This window comes from Dreissena polymorpha, chromosome 9 (assembly GCF_020536995.1).
Source record: "Dreissena polymorpha isolate Duluth1 chromosome 9, UMN_Dpol_1.0, whole genome shotgun sequence".
Taxonomy (NCBI): domain Eukaryota; kingdom Metazoa; phylum Mollusca; class Bivalvia; order Myida; family Dreissenidae; genus Dreissena; species Dreissena polymorpha.
The window spans coordinates 91,794,231-91,816,482 of NC_068363.1; the positions used below are offsets into that span (position 1 = coordinate 91,794,231).

General features: G+C 34.2%; 1 protein-coding gene across 1 annotated transcript in view; it reads left to right on the forward strand.

The window, feature by feature from the left end:
• The first annotated feature begins 821 nt into the window (after positions 1-821).
• LOC127845031 (A disintegrin and metalloproteinase with thrombospondin motifs 16-like) overlaps positions 822-22,252 on the forward strand; it is a 39,506-nt gene continuing 18,075 nt past the window's right edge. Inside the window, exons 1-15 of the mRNA XM_052375653.1 lie at positions 822-933; positions 2,767-2,846; positions 3,227-3,324; positions 3,614-3,724; positions 5,820-6,001; positions 6,325-6,385; positions 7,997-8,150; positions 8,951-9,138; positions 9,231-9,345; positions 11,708-11,797; positions 12,095-12,246; positions 14,079-14,136; positions 14,453-14,536; positions 15,433-15,547; positions 16,524-16,648. Coding sequence (XP_052231613.1) covers positions 824-933; positions 2,767-2,846; positions 3,227-3,324; positions 3,614-3,724; positions 5,820-6,001; positions 6,325-6,385; positions 7,997-8,150; positions 8,951-9,138; positions 9,231-9,345; positions 11,708-11,797; positions 12,095-12,246; positions 14,079-14,136; positions 14,453-14,536; positions 15,433-15,547; positions 16,524-16,648 — 1,723 coding nt within the window. The 5' untranslated portion in view covers positions 822-823. The remainder of the gene's footprint in view (positions 934-2,766; positions 2,847-3,226; positions 3,325-3,613; positions 3,725-5,819; positions 6,002-6,324; positions 6,386-7,996; positions 8,151-8,950; positions 9,139-9,230; positions 9,346-11,707; positions 11,798-12,094; positions 12,247-14,078; positions 14,137-14,452; positions 14,537-15,432; positions 15,548-16,523; positions 16,649-22,252) is intronic.

A 22,252-nucleotide genomic window follows, 5' to 3' on the forward strand; every position in this document is an offset into this window, starting at 1 on the left:
TTTAAAGCGTTAACTTACCACGAAACAAAGTTGACAGTGCAAAAAAATATTAAGATGACTTGGCGTTATTTTCAATATTGTCGACTTTCATGTTTAATAGCTTATTCATTTATAATGTAGTGTCTTTATGAAAATTCCCTGAGAGAAACATCTTTGGGTTTACCTTTTTTTGTTTAAATTAAGTTACACGCAGATGGCATTCAAATGCTTAATTTTTCCTCTAGTCTTAAAACAATATAGTTCGTTGTTTCTCGTCGTTTTTTTAAACAAGTCGAACATGGCATTTTAAATATCCACCGTCGTGCTATGATAATCTTTTGCAACGTACTGCATCATAAAATGTGATTGCTATACGTTATAAAAGTGCAATTCGTGTTTATTTGTACAGAGAAGCTCATTTCACATGTATTAAATCTTACAACTCACACAGGCACAAACCTATCGTGTTTTATCAAGGTATGTTTACACTCGTAGCATCACGGGGACAGATGTGTCTGGAAATGCGTTCACAGGCAAAATATGCAGCGATGGTTATAAATGTGCAGTTTCTACTGCAACTGGTGTTACAGAGTACGTCACTTCTGCCCACGAACTTGGTCACTGGTAAGACTCTAAAAACGAATTGGTTCTACGGGCCTGTTGTGCTAATTATCTTAATTCAATGACGGATACAGGGACTTCCTTGTTTCGAAATTATCTTTACAAAAAAAAGCTGATTTTACGTTCTAAGTGTGTACCGAAGTGGTTAGTGGAGTTTAATTCAGTGTCGGTGACAGATCGATGCTCGATTTTAAAAGCGTGTTCTTCTTATTGCAGTATGAACATGAATCACGACGCTGATATGGGGTGCCCTTCTCCCAACGATGGCATCATGGGTAGCAAGACTTCCGGTTGGAGCACTTGTAGCGTCGACAGTATGCATTCACTTGTGCAGTAGGTTTTTATTTTCGCACAGAACCTTTCGTCTTCCCTTAAAAGAAAAAAATTTAAGATTACATTCGAAATGTTTAAGCATCACCCGGATCCTTTGCATTAGATCAGGCCGAATCGAGTTATAATCGTTGTGAGTGTGTACATGTTGTTGTAACTATTGCATTGAATACGAATTTTTGTCTCAAATTAAAGGTTATTCAATGGAAACGTGTGCGTTATTGGCGTAGGTGTTTGACCTGAATAAATGACCTAAACATTACTAGTTATTTTACCGCTGTAACTATACAAAATTGTTAATTTTGTCAAATTTGATAGAAAAAAATCTGGACTTATTGTCCCGATGTTTCTCATTTTAAATGAGGTAAAAATGCTCATTGATATGAAGACACTGTAAGTCTGGAAAGAATCTGATGAAAAATGTTGACAAAATCACCTAACCAAGCAGTTTTTCACTTTTATCTTTAAATTCGAAGAGACATAATTCTGGACTTATGGTCCGATATTGCTCATATAGAGTTTGGGTTGGGTCCTCATTGATAAAAAAAAACCTGTGCAAGTTTGGGAACAATCGGATGAAAATTTTGGACTTCGAATAAGGATTTCACAATTTCTCAAATTCTAAGGAAGATAATTATGGGCGTAATGGTCGGATAATGCTAAAGGGCCCATACCACCTGGATAGTAATACGTGTCGCGCTACGCGCTCTATATGTGGTTCTTAAAAAAAAAACCTCCGAGAAGTGCTTGACTCTAGGGAAACGGGTTGCTGGGACACAGCTCCTCCTTGATAAGCGGCTGCTTTCTTTATCGCAACTCGTTGTTACAATCAGTAATACATGTCGCGCTTCGCGCTCTATATGTGGTAGGGGAAAGTACTTAAGGCCTATGATAGACAACCATAAAAAACATGGATAATAGATGTGTTGTTTGCATTTATTTGTTAATACAAAAACACGTGTATTTTTATGAGATATTTAAGTGATGTAAGAAATTAACGTAGTCACCACGTTGCATCCATTAATTTTAATAAAAATGTCCAATTATATTTAAATGGATCTTAAAATGTCTACATAAAATAAAGCTTTATTATATTTATTAACCTGACTGAAAAAAATTGTCAGCCGCCGAAATGTTCCGATCGTGCCGAAACCCGGGATTGAACCGGGGGCCTTTAGATGACTGTTGCGTAAACTACTTCAGACTAACGCTCTCCTAACTGAGATATTCCGGCTGACATTCAATTATGTACTGCTATTTGGTGAAGTTGTGTATATCGATCGTTATTATATGTCTATTAATAAACTAATACATTGTACGTTTTCGTACCACTACGCCTTCCAATAAACTTGATTGCGCGATAGGTCGTAAAATATCGTACTACATTGATTCTCCACTAAATAAGCAAATTAGAAAAAACAAAAAAAAATATATTTTGATTATGTTTTGTTTTTATACAAAACATCATTTGTTTTTATACAAAACCAGAAAGTTTCGCGTCTTTGCCCAGTCCCTGTGATCTTTCCCCTGTGATCAGTTGTGGATCAGTGATTAATTAAAACAATTAGCTTTGCATTATTGGCAATAAATGTTGTAATAAATGTAATAGGCACAAATGCAGTACTTATTTACACTAATTTACACAAAACATCACCACTATGCAAAATATTCTTAAAACAAAAATATATGCATTGATCCGTAAAATAACTTCTCCTTCCATAAGCGAAAAAAATGCATAATAGTCGCCGCACTCCAGTGCGACGCCAATGATATGACAACTCGTGCCATATCCTATATTTACTTGATAAAAGTGTAAATATTTATTGTACTATTCAGGAATACTGCTCAGGCTGGCTGTCTTACTACAACGGATGTTTCATCAGCTCTCGCCATGGAACTGTCTGTGAAATGGCCAGGTTAGATTATATATACATTATATCCCGTTCTATTCAATGGGTATGCGTAACTTATTTTGGTTTGAGCATTTATGTATCTTAGCCATGTGTACGCTTAGCATGCGTTTTCAACATTTACCGATTATATTGACCAGTTATTATATTTATTTGTAAAAATATTTTGATAATATGTGAATTAATTAATAGAACAATAGAGCATAACTGTCTGATTCTAAGAATCTTTACTACATTTGAATAGGATATGGGCATGTTTACTGCTATCATTGTATGACAATTCAATTCAGTGTTCACTGTATAAACCATATGGGCTACCAATATATTGAACATTTATTGATTACAACCAATATTTAATACGTCTCTTTCCTGCATTGGTTTTGAAGGGATGATTTACACTAACGACGAGATTTGCGAATTTAAGCGCGGCCCCGGATACAGATTCAGGAAATTTCCACTCAGGAAAAATGCACACACAACTTTAGTAAGATGTGTTTTTTATTGACAGGCTTCAACGGATCTTATTGTTTTGTTTGATACATCAACGATGATGAATAATACATGAACATTATTTAGCGCTCAATTTTATTGCGTCGGGATTTCGTCGGCAGTGTTGATTGAAACAATGACTTTCGTAATGAATAATGCAAGCATCAAATTAATACTAGTATGTGACATACGTGTAACGTACTATCCGCGTAAACATTGTTTATTATTTGGTCAGCATATTAAGCTCAATTAATAAATATTTAACATTTTGTATTTCGTTACAGAGTTCTTGTAGCTTGTATTCGTGTATCAATATGAATGTCAATTCGACAGACTACAGTATCATGTTCAACTACCCTACCCCCGCCGACGGTAGCTACTGTGGTCCGGAGATGGTAAGAGATTTATCTTTTATTTTCATATGAAAAGCGAATGTTTTCGGAGTACCTATTTAAAAGAGTTTTGACTAGGATTTAATGCGACAGTTACATGCAAATCGACCTGAAAATATATTTTAACATTGTTTTGTGTATATAAAAAAAACTGTTCGAGGTTAAAATTCGCAACAGTTAGAATTAAGTAAAATAAAGTAGTCGACCATCATTCTTAAATTGAGCATGTTTCTCAAAATTAATTATTATGATGTCATGATCAGAGGCAGAAGAAAACAACTATTTTAAATAGCCTTCACTTACATAACATTCAATGCTGCACTTCTTTGGTTGAGCATTAGGTTGCTTGGGATCTGTATTATCTGTGCATAATGTGCTTATACCTCGTTTCATGTTTTATTAAGTACATGAACAATTGAACACACATATGATATGCAATGTGATCGATATTATATTTCTAATTATAATTGTCGAATTTTTTAAAAATAATTGTATATGTTTTATCTGACTTCCGAAATAGCTGGGAGTCACGTGCTCCCACGTGTTCTTGCAGTGAAATAAAATATGCATATGTGCCTTGTTCTGAGAAAACTGGGCTTAATGCATGTGCGTAAAGTTTCATCCCAGATTAGATTGTGCAGTCCGCACAGACTAATCAGGGACGACACTTTCCGCCTAAACTTGATTTTCGGTAAGGAAGGACTTCCTTGAAACTTAAAATACCATAAAAGCGAAAAGTGTCGTCCCTGATAAGCCTGTGCGGACGGCACGAGCTAATCTGGGATGACACTTTACGCACATGCATTTATGCCTAGCGTCCTGAAAAAAAGGACATTGCAAACAGCGTAGACCCAGATGAAACGCCGCATAATGCGGCGTCTCATCTGGGTCTGCGCTGTTTGCTTAAAGGAGTTTCTGTAAGAAATATTCTAAAAATAGAAATTAATATACTAGACATCCCTAATTTTAAAAATAAATTGATCCAATTTAGAAGGATGGGAGAGTCCACTAGGCATAAAAGGGTTAAGCCCACGGCTCATATAATGGTTAGGATAAGACATTTCCATCTAAAGATCTTTTATCTAAAAATATAGTGCGTCTGTTTTAATAAAAACAAACCATGAACTATGCGTATAGTAGAATTGTTCACCGAAGAAATTCATTAAATAACGAATAAATAATTGTAAGTAAACTGAATGTGTCTATGTAAACGTCCATGTGGTTGTGTTGTACGACTTGTTAAGATTTGTTTATCGTTGTGCCTGTAAAATAACCTCTCCAACCGATGGTTTTAAAGCGTTCGTTGTAAATGCCTTTATTTTAAGAAAATATGGTGTCAAAGGATGTGTTAAAAGTAGACATGCATTCTTGGAATTACATCACCGAGCATGTATGCGCTTGTTTTGGTACGAATAAAACATATTATATTACGCATAATAAGAATATGCTTTTTGCCTGATGTTCCATTGCTGTTCGACTCACGATCATGTTTTAATTGGTTCAGATTACCTAAGCAATAATGAACAGAAAAACATACATTTGTATAAGTTATTTTTTGACTGTTCAATATGAGTTGCGAAGATCTAGGTAGCCAATAATTTGTACAATGCTGTTGTTTATTTTTAACGAAACTTACATAACCATTAATTACAACGCCGATTTACATAAGTTAAACTATTCCGGATAGGCACTTGTGTAAAATGAAGTATTAAACGTGTACTTTGCTGCTTAGCGATACTATTTTGAAGTTCGTCTGTTATTATATTTTATCTGCATGAAAACCTGAGCACATTTGTCGGTTCTACTGTTCGTTAAACACACTTATATAGTCTGCACATAACTAGTTTTCTCTATAAAACCGTCCAAGTTGGGAAAACAAAGTAAAAAGAAAAAATACTGCCCGACGGCATAAATATATTTTTTTAAATATGAAACCAGAATTCAGTATTTTTTAATTAACGGTGGGTAAACTGCATATATATATATATATATATATATATATATATATATATATATATATATATATATATATATATATATATATATCTATATATATAAACACCTAATTATTGACACAATCCATTTCATGGCCATTAAGGTATGCTCCTCTAAGCTGCTTGGTGGGGTATCTCAATGCATATATTGGAACAATACCGGCCTTGACCTCTCCTTATTCGAAGTGGTTCCGGGTGGATGGTCTGACTGGGGACCTAACACGACATGCAGTCGCACGTGTGGGACGGGAATTATTTATCGGAGAAGGACGTGCAACAATCCCAAGTATGATGCACAGAATAATGACACTATTTTGTGTTGACTAGTATGCAGACAAGATACAATTACACCTACTAATAGTGTATTCCAATGCCTAAAATAGATACCGTATGAGTATTCATATGATGTATGAATTGTAACTGCTTCCAAATACCATAAATATTGCTGGTCGTTTAATTGTTATTTATATGCATGCATCATTAAAGACAAAGTTAAATAAAAACATCTTATATTTCCTTATTTGATTCGACATGTTCGTAAATTATGTAAACGATTTATTTGACTTGGGTGATCAGTTTCAAGTGTGTCATAAAGTTACAATATTGTAGACCAAAGAACAGTGCATCCTGCGAGGGAAATGAATATGAGTCAGTTTTATGTAATACCCAGGTAAGTACCGTCAGACTATTTTTTCAAACATATGTTATATATTGTATATATAATTATTAACCAAATTAAACAAACTTTCAGCCAAATAAGTATCAGCTATTCGTATACTTGTTTAAAATGAAATCCGATTTAGACACCTTATATGTTAAAGAGTTTGTCTATATTAATTTAAAAAATCTACATCTTTATATTCACCACCTCCCTATTATAAAATAATTCAGCTGTTTTTATTTTATATAACAAATGAATACATATTAACCCATGTATGCCTAGCGTCTAGAAAAAAAGGCCTTGGCAAACAGCGTAGACCCAGATGAGATGCCGCATGTCTCATCAGGGTCTGCGCTGTTTGCTTTAAGGAATATCTGTAAGAAATATTATAAATATAGAAATAAATATACTAGATAGCCTTAATTTTGGAAATAAATTGATCCAATTTAGAAGGTTGGGAGAGTCAACTAGGCATAAATGGGTTAAGGCGCGCACATTTTCGGCGCGATATTCACACGGTTTGAACCACATTTGGCTTACAACGAACAAGCATTTACACGGTACCTAACCATTACGCTATAATACTGGAAACATTTATACTATTCAGGATACGCGAAACGGCAACGAATCTTATCGGAAAATAAACAAGGTAAAATGCAGGATGCGCCTAGTATTGGAAGCGAAATTGGCAACAAAACCGCGTTAAAATGCCAAATACTATTGCTCACGGAACATTATGGTATTTCAGCTAATAGTTTACTTCAAAATTCGTTATGTAAATAAAACATTTTATCAAAACGAACGAAAACAAATGAACCATACTTACCTCAAAGTCATGAAATAGTTTAAAATACTTGCTTTTTTGTAACTGGAGAGAAAAAACGTATAATACTACTACTTTACATTGTTGTTATAATCATTCAGAATTACATGTATAATGACATTGTAGGAAATTACTGGCATCTTCAAAAACGTGAGTATTTGCGTTTAAAAAGGATCGCATATTGATTTCACGGGCACCGGATAACACAGGAAACCACAAAATACTGGCACCTTCACTCATCATGGCAATGATTTAACAATAATTATGCTGCCGTTTTCATCAGGCAACTAGCTCCGAAATTTGAATTCCATTGTAAATATGGACCAATATCTGCATTTTAATTCGTTTCCACAGGTTGTGTGCATAACCTGTTGGACAATATAGGTTCCCACTGCATAATGACGTTTTTGTTACTGAGCACGAGTATACAATTTACTGAATAAATGTCTTAGTTGTTCCGTGGAATTTTGGTTTGGTGAAAAATGTTAACGTAAAAAAGAGAATATTGAAACAAAAGAGCACACTTACCTCAAAACAGTCAATATATTTCTGATATGATCCGGTGCCGTTTCGGGTATTATCCGGAAACTTTCAAATGTTTCCGATATTATCCGTATTGGTTCGGCACCGTGAATTACCCAGTCTTGATCAATTCATTTGATGTTGTGCTTGGCCTTGAATTACATGGGTAACTGATCACTGGCCCTTAATAGAAAATACCAGACATTTACATATATTTTTCTAGATATTGTTTTTGAATGTGTACGTTCGTATTTTAATGTTGTAATGTATTGTAGGCGTGTGATAACGACCCGGATGATGAGAGTGAACTGCTAATTGCCCGCGCATCAGAGACATGCGCAACGTTAAAGGCCAACAGGGTGTACGAAAAACTCGGCTTAAGTGCTTCAATCTATGGTGACTTCGGGGAACAATTTAATCCGTATGATGGTGAGTAAGCCGTATATTTATATTAGTCGTGTTCTGAGAAAACTGGGCATAATGCATGTTCGTAAAGTGTCGTTCCAGATAAGCATGTGCAGTTCGCACAGGCTAATCAGGGACGACACTTCCGCTTTTATGACATTTTTCGTTTAAAGGAAGTCTCTTCTACGCGAAAATCCAGTTAAGGCGGAAAGTGTCGTCCCTTATTAGCCTGTGCGGACTGCGAGTTTTCAAATTCTACAACTGTACCCTTTTCCTGCCCTCACATTTTTATAACCGCTCTATATGAATCGTTAAAAGCGTTTGTTGCGTTTCCGCTTCATACTATCTATACTAATGTTATCATTTTAAAATACAAAATGAGGATAGTTGCAAGTTATAACATATTGCCGTTTATATAAGATGTGTGAGTGGGTTGAATTAGTTCAACCATTTTCATTAACGAACAATTTGTAAAACATTTTACCATATCTATTCTTGAATGTTGAATATCAAAAGTAGTTTTCAATGTGAAATATTCATTTAAATACGTCTTGTATTTTTTTAATATAATTTTACATATTTTCAAAACGACAGCATATTCAATATATCGTGGTCAGGTAAATGTTGGCGATCATATTTTAGTTTTGCGTAAACATAGCTATTGCATCTCATAAGACCTATTATATTTCAGTTGCCAGTATATTTAAAACAAAGCAAATGAAATTACAAGTAATAGCTAAACGGATCATTTTTAAGTAGTTAACAAATGTTATTTTCTTTCATTTACTTATTCATTTAATAATTGATATATTGAACACTCACAGATTACGGTCGATGCGAGGTTAGGTGTAAAAGTCATTACGGGCACAGTGGTTACGACTATTACCAGAGGTTTGGTCTGCTGCCTGATGGGACACCATGCCAAAGTGTCGGCGATTATGAAAACATTGTACTTGGTCTTAGGTCTGGACGATACGGCCAATACGGCCGATGCGTACAGGGCTACTGTCAAGTAAGTGTTATGTCATTCGAAATTTGACCTTTAATTTTACACGATATGGGCTTAGACTTGGCAAATAACGTTGGCTGTGTTTGTATTTGCAGATGTTCGGTTGTGATAACGTATCGGGTACGAAGGCAAAAGACGAATGTGGGTTGTGTGGTGGAACTAATACGACGTGCAACGTTGTTACAGGAGTGTTTACCGAGCGTGTTACCAGTTTGTAGTTCTACCCATTCTAATACGTTTGTTATGAAACTAATAATCATGTGATATGTTTTTTTAAACAATTACGCGTTAAATGCAAACGGGTCAACTCACGTGTTCAGACGTCTAAATATGCGCTATAGGTTTTAAAAAAATATAGAATTAAGAACAGAGACCGCAGGTTTTGACACTGCGCAGTTTCCATATTACAGGGATCAGCAATTAAATTCAGACTCTCTGAATGTTATGGACAGGGTAACGAAGATTTTTACGAAGGTTATTTCCTGTATACCACAATTTTCACTTTCGTCTGACGCCAAAAATAAATTTAAAATCTTTTTAGACTAGCATTCTTTTGTGATTAATAATTGGAGTAAGTGTGAGTTTTTGGGAGCCCGCAAAACCGTTTAAAACCCCAAATGCTTCGAAATGCCTTTTCCGATGCGGTTATCAGAGGTTTAATTATTTAATGTTTATAATTAGTGTTATATTATACAAGTAGTAGAGAATAATAGTACTGATTTGCTGTATTAATTGCATCGTTTGTTGTATTAAACACGTTAATAGTTTGATTCGCGCTATGTTGATGCAGTAAAATACATCGCCGTAAGATCTTTAACCCATTTATGCCTAGCGTCCTGAAAAAAGGACATTGCAAACAGCGTAGACCCAGACGAGACGCCGCATAATGCGGCGTCTCATCTGGGTCTGCGCTGTTTGCTTAAATGAATTTCTTTATGAAATATTCTAAATATAGAAATAAATATACTTGACACCCCTAATTTTGGAAATAAATTGATCCAATTTATAAGGATGGGAGAGTCCACTGAGCATTAATGGGTTAATGATGTCATGTGACAGTCTTCTGAGGCTTGATGTAGTAGAACAAATGTCCGTTATGTATACAACACATAGTAAGGATCTTTCTTAAACTTAGTTTGTTGAAAAGATGCATGAAGATACATCCTTACCCTGCTAGTTTGATATCTTGTAGAGGAATCATATTTAAGTGTATTCAAGTCGCTTTAAAACATATCCCCAAATAGTTAATTTGCGTATTTATTTGCATATTCAGCACTATTTTTTCCCAAAATACAGTTATCCAGTTGTACAAATATATATTTATGATCGTCTGATTATTTTACTACAAGTATATATGAAATGAATTTATTGCGTGCGACGGACGTGTATTAACCCATTTATGCCTAGTGGACTCTCCCATCCTTCTAAATTGGATCCATTTATTTCCAAAATTAGTGATGTTTAGTATACTCATTTCTATATTTTTCTTACATAAATTCCTTTAAGCAAACAGCGTAGACCCAGATGAGACGCCGCATCATGTGGCGTCTCATCTGGGTCTACGCTGTTTGCCAAGGCCTTTTTTCTAGACGCTAGGCATAATGGTTTAATGACATGCATATATACAATCAAGAGGTAACATGAAGAAACAATATACATTATGAATAGGAACACCAATTTATATATATTTTTCATATCGATAAATTTCAATACTTTGTAAATACCTCTTACATAAGTTCATGGCCTATTTTTTCGAAGCCGTCCAATGTATTAGATCAAAGCTGCTTGTTGAATTCGACCATCAGATCTCTTTATAGATGAAAAATCATAGAAATAGAAATTGTTATTTAACCATACCAATATTGCACACTGTATACTTACGATCATGGGCGTATAAATAAGTATTAAATCTTCCTAGTTTTTGTTTGAAAGATGCAAAAGTAATAGAAATCTACTCGATGTAATTCTATGTTTTTCATTTTCTATATAAATCAAGTAGCTTACCTACTGAATTTTTTATTCAATGTGGTATACTTTGTAAGCTTACCTACTGAATTCTTTATTCAATGTGGTATACTTTGTAAGCTTATTTTTAATCTGTATGTATTGAAATCAAGTTTGAATGTTAATGTCGATTTCTTGATACTGGTATAATTCAACATTACTGAAACTAATCGAATCAATTACAGTTCCAATTGTATTTAGACCAACGTAATTGTATGAAAACAATCTAAAAAGTATATTTACATTTGATTTTTCGAAAAATACACACTTTTTGTTTCAGAAATATGATTGAGTTTCGATACTTATGACAATAATACAATACATCTAGATGCATCATGCGGCGTCTCATCTGGGTCTACGCTGTTTGTCAAGGCCTTTTTTCTAGACGCTTGCCATAAATGGGTTGAGCTTTGTGTTTGTTGTTCATCTTGATAGATTAATGTTCGTGTTACAAGTTTAAGGTTTAGTTTAAACATTATGCCATAATAAGAATTACATTTTTAAACATAAGGCAAAGATAATCATATAAACTGAAACTATTAAATATTTACACAATTTTCCTTTACAGGAAACACGAGAAAGGTGGTCGATAATTTGCCGGCCGGGTCATTCAACATCTTAGTATATTTCTACTATCCTTCGACAGACAATGCCCTAGGTTGTAAATTTAGGTCTATTGTTTTTTATTATCTTGCTATTATACGTTGTAAGAAAAGTTATTTATCAAATGAAATATGTTTATATAATTCATAATGCCGTGTTCTAGCCATCATCGGTCATTTTTGTAATGACTTGTACATATGACTTATTACGTTTTGTTTTTTGCACAAACCGCCAAGCACACATAGTTGTCATATTTGTTAGGTCAACATAACATTAAAATTAGCAAAGTATTATTTAAAGATTGTGCAGCCTACATGTAATTATATTTCATAACTAAAAGTGGGTGTTGTAGAGTTGTACACCCTGGAGGACATGCTTGTAAAGACAATCGTATACGAGCACTTGACAAACCCGTTCAACTATGCAGGGGGCTACTGGTATGGGTCCTACTACAAGAAATTCCTATACACGGAGGGTCCTTTATCACGGCCAGTTGTCATTAAGGTACACGTTCTTATGTAAAATAATCCACCCTCTTTAACAAATTGGTAAAAGGTAAAAATTGACATTGAAACATTAACATAATAATAATAAAAAATCCGAAGCATCGTGCAGTTGGCTGGAAAATATTCACTTTAGTTTCACTAAATTTTGAAACCCACCATTTAAATACATCCTTAATATTTGAACACATATTTGTCGAAACAAGAAGCGTCCGGAAGCAATTATATTGTGCAGTGATATATAAAATAACAAAACAAAGATATACATATAGTAATGCGATGTGTAAGGGACTTGTTAACTCACACCTACATAATTTCAGAAATCACAAGCCTACTTTATACTATGTGTAACGTAACAGTCCCGGATTTGTTTATTCAAATAACATACATATTATGTTATATAATATAATAATATGATAGAAATTTAGTTACATATAATACTAATACTGTGATAGGAATTTATAAGTAAATTTAATTACTTGTATGTCAGAAATTATCAAGAGATATTTAAATAATATGACAAAATCATGTATGCATTTCAGAAATTAAATAGATGTTTTAATAATGTAAGAAAATGTTGAAATTTTATTTACATTAATATTTATAAATAAAAATAACTGTTGTAATTATGATTCATCTTATATCATAACAATAAGGGTTCTATAAAGAAAATATTTGAATGTTAGAAACAATAATAACGTAAATCAAGTTTGGAAATTTAATAATAAATCTTTCTGATATATTGGACATAATTATAGGATTTGAAAATTATTCTTCTTAAATTAAGATCTCTCGCAAGTAAAAACAAGACATAACTTTACATGCATTGTTAAAGTAGGCTAAATCAACAATTTGAAAGGTAAAAAGATAAGATACTATAGACAAATGAATCTGTTACTCTGTGAAGTGTATTTAACAAGGTATCTAAGTTGATAAAATGGTCAAAAGTACTGCCGAGGGAATCCTAATCTTTTTAAATTATCTCTTACATCCATTGAGCTATACGATGAAGACAATACAAAAATACATTATTATCACCAAAAGTAGTCAAATCGGATGTCTGAAAGGAATATCCGATAAATGGGTAAACACGTGAATAATTTGGTTACATCATTCCCGGGGAGTGTCATTTTGGAACAATACTTTAGAGGGCAGCTAATCGGCAAGTAACAAGTAGAAATGGAACTCTTTGACCAAGCCAATTAAAAATCAACGAGTAGTCAGTAAAACGCTTTGACCAATCAAATATGTTATAAGGAATAGTATTATTTTATGTCTATGCGTATTTCAGTAAACAAAACTAGATATTTTATGTAAAAAGGACATTCTGCGGTTAGATTTGATAGCTGGGCATTGTTGCTTGCTTTCGCGGGCTGGGCCCGTTGCGGGCTTCGCGTGTTATCTTGAATTTGATAAACGATTTGAAAACGGTGTGTTGTCTTAATAAGCAGAAATCAAACGTAAAGAAATTAGAAATTGACTCTGTTTAGCTTTAAGAGGTCACGACGAACTATGCGACATATATATACAAAGTCATATACAGTTAATACTCATGGGCATTTGCAGTTTTATGTTCATGTCATTCATAGAGAATTTACCACTTCTAATAGACTGATTTGCCCCTCAGAAATACCTCCACGACAAAAACTAACAACAACTACATTTTTAAATATATTTTGCTTTCAAGGTCGTTGTTAAGCCGTCCATAAAACACCTTAATGACTATACTGTTGTTTCAATGCACAATCATTTATAATGTTACCAATGTGAATTATAAATATTGCAATTGTGTGGCTTACTATTTTGAAATATACTTTGTATGGCTTGTTTCAGTACTACCAGAGAGGTTCGCATCCTAACTTAGGAGTACATTATGCCTACTCCTTACCATGTACGAATATGTTTTATATGATATTTACTTTCAAAACATTATACATTTGTCTATAAATTATTTTTCAAACCGCTATTGAATAGAGAATACATAGCTAAAAGCACAACATGGTGGCTCCGTGTCTTTCAGCCATGCCCAATTTGTGGTGTGTCGCAAGTATTAGCTTGCATTGTATTCATACGTTATCACTTGTCTAAAGTTAACGATCAGACGACTGTAAAGTATTAGAGTTTATTTAAATAAGTTGTATGTATGAACTATTGAAACTATAGGCATTTTAAGATGCGCCATGTGGAATAATTAGTCTTTTTTCCAGTGGATAATTGTACAGGTTCATGCGGAAGTTACGGCACATGGAACCAAACTCTGTGCGGATGTCAATGCAATGCCGGCTACTATGGTAACGAAAAGAATTGTCATGGCCGTGATGGTATTTTGTTCTGTTTTTCTTTTAAATAAGAAGAAACAATCTTGTTTAATTATCGCCATTGTTGATTTGAGTATATTTAAATCACCGCCTTATTGAATGTAGTTTATTTTAATTCCATATCAATATACCGCTTTTTTCATGTATTGTTTCAGTAAAACTTTTGATTGTTAAGTTTTGATTAGTTTGTCTTTGATGGCGAATAACCTGTATGCATGGATTGCATTTGGTCCGATTGATCAGTTTTATTGTAGTTTAACGTACTCATTCGTACCCTTTGCATGCTGGGAAATTTGTCGTCTGCTAAAATGTCGTCTGCAGAATTTCTAAAATTAGCATTTTCTTCGATTTTTTTCAAAGAATACTATCAGAATAGCAAACAGTTTGGATCCTAATGAGACGCCACGTTTTGTGGCGTCTCATCTGGATCCAAACTGTTTGCAAAGGCCTTTAAAATTCAGCTCCAGCGCTTTAAGAATTAAGTTCAGATCTTAAAATGTCAAATCCAGGTGTTCTTCAGCAACATTTTAAACTGATTTAAAGCACATGATCAAGTGATTCAATCTTTCGTGAGATTCAATCTCTATTATTATTGCTGTCAATGTGCTCGTTTAAATGACATTCAGTTCTATTTAGCGAAATATGAATCTCGGGTTTAGTGCTAAATAACAGATAGCTCTTGACAAAAAGCTATTAATATCAGAAATAGTATTGATCAATTCGTCAAAATCTTCCGCTTAACTTTGCACAATTTAACTATCTCTATAAAATCATTCATTATTTTACCGATAAGCGTTTGTATCATGTTAATTGTCAGATATTATGTTATTGGTATACTGCCCTACCACAAGACCGAAATATGTTTTCAGGTGCAGCGTGCGATACCACGTGTAATAAGATTTGCAATAACGGAATGGGCCTAAAGTCGACTGAGTGCGGCTGTGACTGTCAGGGTAAAACGTACGGATCAACATGCGAATGCAGGTAACAATCTATAGGAATAATTAAACTTCAAAAAAGTATCGAGATAGAAATCTCCTCCGTAGTCTTTTATTGAAGACACATGCCCGTTGTTTTGATAAATATAGGACGCTACAAAACCAAGACATTAAACATAACACATGAATGGACATTGGATTTAGATTTGAACGGCTAACGAACAGCTTAGTGAGTTTAAACTGTGAAGTCAAGAACAATTATTTGCTTTCAGTTGGTGAATCTACTTTTATGTATATGTAGTTGTTTCACTATATTTTTTATTGATCGAAATCGCTAATTATAAAAGGGTTTTTTAACTTCTATAAAGAGTGATGCTCCTGTTGTCACAAAGAACAGCAATAAGTCGCCTTGGCGAACTAAGTCTGCTATACGCATAATTGCTTGGGGGTAACGGGTTCGCTTCCCACTGTTGGGCCTGGGGGTAACGGGTTCGCTTCCCACTGTTGGGCCTGGGGGTAACGTGTTCGCTTCCAACTGTTGGGCCTGGGGGTAACGTGTTTGCTTCCAACTGTTGGGCCTGTGGGTAACGGGTTCGCCTCCCACTGTTGGGCCTGGGGGTAACGGGTAAACAAAATACCATAAACAAGATCCCAAACATATTTAATATTGGATAAGCTAGTAGATATAATGGTATGATTGAGAATGCGATTAAAATAGTATATTAAAAAAATCCGTGTTTTGTTTTTGAAAATGTGATGTTCTTGTACAATGTTTGTATTAATTGCTTTGATGGTATTGTGTCAAAGCCAGAAGCACATGGTATTTTTGATAAATATTACAGCGGCTTATATAAAGTTACACTATATTGACGGCATCTATAAAACTATTTAGATCCGATTAGATTGGAACATACTTATTTCATGTTTGCTGTAAAATAACAGTTAAACCTTTTATTGAAAACACACGTATTCGCACTTGGTGTGTGGAATTTGTTCGCATGATGTATGTTTCCGACTAACAGGTACCCGTTTAAAGGCAAAGACTGTCAAGACTGCAAGATTAGAACGTGCAAGAACGGAGGCACGTTTAATTCAACCGCATGTCGGTGTTCATGTCCACAAGGGTACGGCAACTTAGACTGCAGCTGTGAGTTAAATTTGTTGTACATATTTTATTGAATATAAGTCCACAACAAATTGATGATGTGTTCTACGGATTTTAGCCAACCAAAAATTGAGCGAGCGAGCAAAATAAAAATAAATTTATTTGTATTCCATTTTTTTATAAATCGCAGGCGAGCGAAAAGCGAAAAACACACAAGAGGGCCATGGTGGCCCTGTCTCGCTCCACTGTTGTTTTATGCAAAAAAGCGTGCAATGCGCATGGGTTGAAATGTACTCAAGCATGTGACTTTCTCTTCCTATCCCTCGTCCCACTGGGCGCTTAAAGTTGGAAGGGTGAGAATTTTTATATATGGAAAACGTTACTACGGTGTTAACTAAACAGACTAAAAGTCCGGGAATTGTCGCACAGGTCTTTTGCTTATAACGTCGGTACATTTATCTCTCCAAAAGATATTGTCGTTCTTTCTATTTCACATATTTTTAGATGCTGAAGATCAAATCTACGCATGTTCTACAAGATTAATGAAAGTTCCTTCATTCAATCATGAATCTTTTTCCAAAATTCCAAAAAGTGTTTGTAGGTTTCAAAGTTTCTGTTACTTATATAGTTCATGACATATGAAAAAAACCAAATGACGTAGATCACCTGAACTTTACTTCATTCTTGAGGCATTAGTCAGTGTAGCAGGATTGTTAACGTGATGAAGAAATTGTTTATCGTAAAAAGAAGATATTTGCTTGAGGAAACATAAAGTTACGAGTTGTTCAGGTTCATGAGATGCCGAAAGGCAGTAGGAATGATAACTTTGTAGAGGTTGTTTGTTAAACAAGGTCAATGTTTATGAGACAAAAAATTGAATGATATTTCATCAAGATGTTGCGATCATGGCAACACTACTTGCATATGTCGTGAGGTTTAAAGAGATATCATGACAAACAATTAGCTTGACCGAACTTTCCATTACTTTTTCCATCTGACATTGGTTACCTGGCATGTTTGTTTTTGAAAATTACTAGGATTGCCATATATTGAAATTAGGTATCTGACATATTCTCTGATAGGTTGCTAGTAATAGACTTAGCGGCAGTCATGTTATAAACAAGGGAATTGTTCACGGCATTGGTAGAATATACTTTTAATAGATACATCTTTTTTTAAGTTGGATTCTCCTTACTTTTTTGCTACTGAATATTAAAATCACTTAATTTCAATGTAACAATTTGTTGTTAAGTTTATCTTGAACAAAAATATTTTGCAATCTGTTAATAAATCATAAAATGATGTCATTAAAAAAATTGATAAATAGAGCCTATAATAAAACAAGAATTTTGAGAATGTTAACATAAAAGAATAATACTAACCATTTGATGAAAACAAACAAAACAATACATTTTTTTTATGAAATGTTATATACAAACAAGGTTAATGGATTAAATATAAACAAACACTTGAGTGTTCTTCTTGTGTTAAAGATGTATTAAACTTAGTTAAATTAATATATATTATTTGTTTACATTTCAATATCTTGCATTTCACATCTTTAGTTCAATGCTATTTCAATTAACTGAACAGCGTGACAAACATAATAAAGCAGAATATGCATATGAATCTGATAATACACAGATCCACTATCATATAAATCGAATGATGTTTGTCTATTTGCATGTTCGAAAGATCCTCTTCTAAATTGTTTCACTTCGCGAGTAGACTGAACTCCCACTTTGCAAAAAGAAACACTGATTTCCGTGACACAAATTCACTGTGCACATTTCTAAACAAAATATGTGTTTCTTGTATCTAAAACATAGTCTTTTTCGTTGACATACACATTTCATTATTCCTATCAAACTATGATGTCAAGTCGTTAATTCGATTGATATTTGTCATTTCAATAATCTTAATTTTCGCTTCACAACGGCGCCATTTGCATACAAAATACCAAACACATTTTATGAAACCGATTTTAATTGGAAGATTGAGAAACGACAGCCAATTATATCGCTCGTTCTAAAAATGCTTAGGCAGAATCTACCAGTGTAAAATACGGAGAGATTTCGCGGGCCGCGGATATATTAAGCATATGTTCATTTGTGTAACCCCGGGGCAGGGTCAAATTTGATTCCAGGGACATGTCACTACATACCGAATTTGGTAAGCCCTAGGCCCTACGGTTATAGACAAAAAGATTTTTTAAAGTTTGCACAAAATATACTTTATATAAGCATTTGTTCAATGTTGTGACCCCTCGGGGCAGGGTCAAATTTGTCCCCAGGGGCATAATTTGAAGAAATTTTGTAGAGGACTATTGGAGGTCTCTACATTCTCAATTTGATTATCCTAGGCCCAATGGTTATGGACGATCAAATTTTCAAAGTTTTTACAAAATAGGCCTTATATAAGCAAATTTTTAATTTTGTGACCCCCGGGGCGGGGTCAAAATTGACCACAGGGGCATAATTTGAACAAATTTGAAAGAGGTTCACCCAAGGAACATTCCTGAGAAATTTCATCAGAATTAGACCAGTACTTTATGAGAAGAAGATGTTTAAAGAAAAAGTTAACGCACACACGGACGGACGCACGCACGCACGACGGACACAGGACTATGACATAAGCCCCGCTGGCCTCTGGCAAGTGGAGCTAAATAAACAAATATTGTTTATATAAATTGATACTATATTTTAACATAGGATGGACGGACAACGCCAAAGCAATATCCCTCCGCCTATGGCGGGGGATAAAAACATTATACTTTTCAAAGAAACATGCAATCACGAATGACTAGATTCAGCTTAAATATGAAGGCAAAACAAATAAAATCTGTAGAAATAGAAGTAAAACTGGTAAAGACAAAACACTTATATTTTTAAAGTTAAAGCATTTGCTGTTTAATCCAATCCATTATGTTTCATTTTCAATCACAACATGTCAACACTAATACATCATATGAACATAATTTTGCTTTAATGTCCTTTTCAAACCAAAAGAAAGTAGGAATGGTTGAAGACCTGAATGAGTTCACTTGACTGTTTGCTTTTTTAACAAACTTCTTGGTGTCCCAAGTTTTTGCCTCTTTTCCAGAATGTCAACAAGACACACAAATTGGTCTGACTATGGAAAATTTTGAATACAAATTTGCAACATATGCATCATTGCCATCTAACAAACTGTCAGGAGTTCCACAGTGGATGCACACTGGCAGTAGGTAATGCTGACACTTGGCTGAGTAATAAGCTGTTTCCACCTCAGAGTTTCAGGTCATGCATCTCCGGACATACAGGTTAGGTGCATCTTTTAACTGATCTCCACAGATATACGACTGGCACGTCTTGATAATCTGCAATAATTCCTCCTGCAAGAAAAGGAAATGTTATGGAACTTTTTAACAAAATCGACAGTCATCATAATTCTCACTATTTCAACAGAAGAAATATAGCTTTTTTTATAAAGCTTTCGAAAATTCCCATATTAAGCGACCTAATGTGCTTGTAAAATTCATTAAACAGAAAACATGTTCTACTTTTATTTCCAGCATTTTTTTCCAAACAAAACTTTGAGAAGCTTTAATCAAGTGCCATTAGAAAACTACTTTCAGAAAGATAAAAACTAACACTAAGTTGCATGTTGATGTTCGACATTTTTATTTTATCACTACCACCTAGTTTACCACAAATTTTTACCGCATTGACGCATTCTGGTGATATTTCGCATCCCGATGCAGATGCTGCTTCGAGGACCAAAGCACGGAAATCATCAGTAATGCGATAATTGATTGCAACTCGCGAATAAATTACGTTGCCATCAACATCTTTCGCCGACACAACGAAGCAGACGGACGCCGCCATTCTTTTACCATAAAGGACACAATATACCAAAAGATTTCCTAAACAAATTGAATTTAAAAGCAATAACTTTAACAAAAAATAAAGTCAAACTTTTGCGCGTAGACACCCCCATAACCCTACCTTTTCTTAAAGAGCATTCCAAGCCGTAATAATTTAAACAATAAAAAAGATAGGTCATCCAGTATGTAAGAAGAACTCAATGCGAATCAGCGGTCACTGTTTTATGGCCATCTTTTTAACGGCATCTCTCCAGTTGATGATGGTTTCCCGCCAACTGTCAAAGTCTCATGTAGTCTCCAACCTAAAAGAAAAACAGTGAATTTGTAGTATACAACAATGTTTTCCCTACCACATGAACACAGAAATATTCAAAAAAAAGTCATGGCAAGTGCCCGTACAGAGAAATGTGTCTTCAAATAAATGAAGATTTCGTTTTTAGAGGGTATAGCATTGAACATCAAAAGTATTTAGTATATTGTAACCTAAACCAATCAATATCGGAAAGCGTTATAACAGTCTGTATCGTAAAATACGTAGGTCAAATTAAACTAAACCATTGCATGAATATGTGCGGAGCACAAATTGTTGCTGCGCGCGCAAAATTAAACTAAAGATATTTTTATTTCGTTTTAAGATTTTTAGATGGACATTCAATGGGAAATCCATCGAACATGTAATCAATGTGTTGTGGCCTAATGGTATATCAGAAGGAATATAATTTATGGGAAATCCATCGAACATGTAATCAATTTGTTGTGGCCTAATGGTATATCAGAAGGAATATAATTTATGTCAGTTTCTTCATAAAAGAAGAAGCGAGCAATTCTTACTCAGTGGATCTTGTAAACTATTATGAGATATATTGAAGTACTGGGCCATGAGGTAATGTTGCCCAGAACTTAAGGTGTCATAGTATTTGAAAATGTATTAAACTAAATTATGAACACTTTAAAACACGTTAATAACTTGTTAAATAATGTTCATATCATGAAGTTCTACTATAAGCGAATGTATGCTTTAACCCATTTATGCTTGGTGGACTCTCCCATAGTAGTATAAAAACAAGTTAAGTTAAGGTCAGAGTCCAGCTGCGAGGGTGTAAGTTGTTGGTTTTCACCTGTTGTCTGTTATGCATATATTCGCTTAGGGTTATGGTAATCAATCGCTGTTTATTGTTGTCGGTGTAATGAGCGTGTATTCACCTGCAAGGTGACTTTTGGTATTAGAAGCGATTCCATATTATCGAAGCGCTATCGATTTGGCGCTTTTTTACGAACCCGATATAAATTTGAATGTATTAGAAAAGCGAGCGGTATTGAACCACATTATAGGCGCACAGAACGTTTGCATGATTTGGCGCTTTTTTGTGTGCATTCTCTGTACACTAAAACGTATTTGAATAGCGGTCATTCCCAATGCAATTTACATTACATGTATATTTTAATCTTTAGTAGCCGAGTTACGATACTCTTACTTATGTTAAATATCAATTGGAATGTTCGAGTACACTGTCAATACACTTTAATGTAGAAGTTAAATACAATTCAAAACTTTAGAGACCCGTTGTTTTCAAAAGTATCGTTCAATGTTTACAGTAAGATAAAACATGTTGATTGGTTCGATCATGAGTGTATAATTGATCGAAATCAACACCTTCACGCTAAACAGTGTTTTAATTTGAATACGCCTGATTTCAATGGCGTTTTGTCGACATAATAAACAACAAATAAAAAGACAGTCACATTAAATTTCAACGAAAGATTAAGTAACGTTGAAAAGT